This window comes from Crocuta crocuta, unplaced genomic scaffold (genome assembly GCF_008692635.1).
Source record: "Crocuta crocuta isolate KB4526 unplaced genomic scaffold, BGI_CrCroc_1.0 scaffold327, whole genome shotgun sequence".
Taxonomy (NCBI): Eukaryota; Metazoa; Chordata; class Mammalia; order Carnivora; family Hyaenidae; genus Crocuta; species Crocuta crocuta.
This window is the reverse complement of record NW_027529176.1, coordinates 1,296,559-1,299,867: the sequence shown is the minus strand read 5'-3', so window position 1 is coordinate 1,299,867 and position 3,309 is coordinate 1,296,559. Positions and strand designations below refer to the sequence as shown.

Below are 3,309 nucleotides of genomic sequence, written 5' to 3'. Positions count from 1 at the left end.
CCGCCGCTGCCACAGGGAGCCTCTGGGCCCCGGGGGGACCCCGCGCGGCCCGGGAAGCCGCACAGGTGCGAGGCCTGCGGCAAGAGCTTCCAGTACAAGTCGCTGCTGCTCAAGCACCAGCGCATCCACACGGGCGAGAAGCCGTACGCCTGCCACGAGTGCGGCAAGCGCTTCCGCGGCTGGTCCGGCTTCATCCAGCACCACCGCCTGCACACGGGCGAGAAGCCGTACGAGTGCGGCCAGTGCGGCCGCGCCTTCAGCCACAGCTCGCACTTCACGCAGCACCTGCGCATCCACAACGGCGAGAAGCCCTACAAGTGCGGCGAGTGCGGCCAGGCCTTCAGCCAGAGCTCCAACCTGGTGCGCCACCAGCGGCTGCACACGGGCGAGAAGCCGTACGCCTGCAGCCAGTGCGGCAAGGCCTTCGTCTGGAGCTCCGTGCTCATCGAGCACCAGCGCATCCACACCGGCGAGAAGCCGTACGAGTGCCCCGACTGCGGCAAGGCCTTCCGCGGCCGCTCGCACTTCTTCCGGCACCTGCGGACGCACACGGGCGAGAAGCCGTTCGCCTGCGGCGCGTGCGGCAAGGCCTTCGGCCAGAGCTCGCAGCTCATCCAGCACCAGCGGGTGCACTACCGGGAGTAGCGGCGCGGGAGGCGGCCTGCGAGCCGCGGGGGCCCAGCGGGTCAGCGACCCGCACGCAGGGGGAGGGTCGGAGAGAGGCCTCCCGCCTCTTGCCCCCCCGCCCCCCCGCGTCCCGCTGGGCACAGCCGGCACCGCGGGCCAGGTGCCCCAAATAAATCCTTTTTGGTTGGTTGATTGAAACAGGAGTCGCCCCTGCCTAAGGCTGGAGAGGAGTGTCCCCGCCCCCCGGGTCTAGTCCCCTGGGGCCTGGCGGCCACATGACCAAGCAGGAGACACAGCCAGCTGTTTCCAGAGGCAGAGAGCCACAGCGACGCAGGCGAGACGGGGGCTCACCTGCCTCTGCCCTTGGCGGTGGTCGCCAGAGGCAGGGTGCCTCCTGTCATTACCCGGGCTGTTCCCTCCAGACAGGCAGCCAGGCCTTGGCCTTCCCCAGGTCTGCCTCGTAGCCCTCCGACTTCCAGTAGGGACGGAGCTCTGCCCCCGCCCGGCCCGCTCTCTACTGAGCTTTGGGACCGCACCGCCTCCCCGCACTGAGGCCCTTCCCACGGCTGCAACTCCGAGCCTCGCCTCCCCAGATCCAAGCCTTGCGGCTGGGACCCTGTGCTGAAGGCCCTGTGTGTGGGGGTGGGGGTGGCCTCACCTCTCCAGGCCACACTCCCAGGGCCCCGTGGCCACCAAGCAGTGTGGACTCCCTTGCCATGCGGCCCCACTCAAGGTGAGAGCAGCTCTAGGGGAGCAGAGTAGCTGTCAGTCCCAGGACATCTGCTGAGGCGCCTTTGCTGGTGGCGCTGTGGCCTGAAAGAGGAGGGACTGCGACCTTCTCCTACTCTCTCCTCTCCCTAATACCACCAGGGTGTCGTGGGGCCTCTGGCCTCCAGCAGCCGCCAAGCCTGCACGCGCTCCCCCCAGGGCGTCACGGGGAGCACCGGCATCAGGGCAGTCACTGCAAGGATCATCCTGCTGCCTCTGCATGGAAGGTGCACTTAGATACCAGCACCAGGACCCGACCCGGCAGGCAGCCACCAAGGGGAAGGCCTGGCGGGCGTCCACACCGCCCTAGACTATCCCACAGAGGCCTGTGCCCCACACACCTGTCTATCAGGACTGGATGGGACGGGGCCTGCATTAATCGAACTGGACCTTTTTGTTCTATTCAGTCCTTCAACCGATTAGGTGAGGCCCACCCACATTGAGGACAGCCTGTTTTACTGTCTACTAACTGAAATGCTAATCTCATCCAGAAACAGCTTCACCGACATACCCAGAATAATGTTTGGCCAAGTTTCTAAATATCCCACAGCTTAGTCAAGTTGACACACAGAATCCACCACAAGCAAGGACAAGAATTGTACTTAATGCCATAGGGTTGGCCTAATTCCTCCTCCTCGAGGTGTCCTCTCTCACCGTGACCCAGAGCAGAGCTTAAAAGCCCAGATCCAGTTCCTTCTATTGCAGCTGCCAGAGGGGCAAGGGCCATTCCCAGCCCCAGGCACCTTGGGACTGTCCTGAGGAAGGGCTCTGCTGGTGGCCCTGCCCTTCGCCATCCAGCTCTGGGCCAGTGGTTGTGACCAGGGACATGGGCTGTAGAGGCTGCTGCTCAGCCGCACTCCTCAGCGGCACCACCTGCCTGGGCGGAGCTGCGGAGACAGGCAGACTGAACCGGAAGTGTCCCCTGCACGTTTTCGATGCCAGTGTCATCCACCCGTCTTCTTCAGTTGATCTGCCACTTTCCCTATTGGGCTACCTCAGATCCCCCCGGGGCTCAGTCTCTGAGACCCTAGATTCACGGTGGAGCCCAGAGGCGGAAACCACCAGTGGTCTGGGGGGGAGGGCCGCCCGCTGTGTGCCCCCTGCCCCTCCGCCGGTGGGGAGGGGTCGCCCAGTGTCCGGCCTCCAAGAGCACTCGAGCCACTTTGTAGCCCAGCTCTGGCACTCACCCCACGCCATCTTGGGCAAGGCCCGTATCTCTTCCAGCTGCAGTGGTGTATTAGGGGCGATTCCACATCACAAGGTCTCTGTGAGCACTAAGTGAGACTGTGTGAAGAACCAGCAGAGCACAGGCCAGAGCCACAAGTTAACAAGTTTGGGTTCCTAACCCTCATGGCCCCCCATCGGGAGAATACTTCTATTCTCTCCCATGATCGTTTCTGTTCCTGATTCATGCAATCAGTAAACCATTTTGGGGCCCCTGCACTGTACTGGGCGTGTCCGCACCTAGGAGACTGGGCTCCACACAGCAAGTTTCATCCCACCGGGTCCTCGGGGTGCGGCAGCACAGCGGGCCTCTAGGAGTCACCCAAGCGCATCAGTGGTCGGATCCCCGGCTTTATCTCTTAAGCCTAAGACTCTCCGCTAAAGCCGGTCTGGCAGGACCCCAACGTTAGTGAAAACCAGGCAAACTTCTTCCCGGAGGCACCCGTAGAGGAGTGCTTCCGGCCGGGGACTGTGGGCCGGAGGAAGGTCGGCTGGACCCAGACCCCGCGGAGGGGGGGATCTCTGGCCGGGGTCTCGGGGTCTCGATGATACTAGTTGCGACGCTGGCAAAACTGCAAGCCACGCCAGCAGCTGCGGGGAGGAGCGCCTTCGCTAAGCGAAGAACCGGCCCGGCCGCGACCGAAGCGGGAGCGATGGAGAGCAAGCGGAAGTGCACCGGAAGGGGCGCGT

The 3,309-nt window shown here is 63.9% G+C and overlaps 1 protein-coding gene across 1 annotated transcript in view; it reads left to right on the top strand.

Annotated features, from left to right (window-relative positions):
• Window positions 1-825, top strand: part of GLI4 (GLI family zinc finger 4) — a 6,337-nt gene extending 5,512 nt beyond the window's left edge. Inside the window, exon 5 of the mRNA XM_077758254.1 lies at window positions 1-825. This exon is cut by the window's left edge and continues 10 nt beyond it. Within this exon, the coding sequence (XP_077614380.1) occupies window positions 1-645 (645 nt within the window). The 3' untranslated portion in view covers window positions 646-825.
• Window positions 826-3,309: the final 2,484 nt, after the last annotated feature.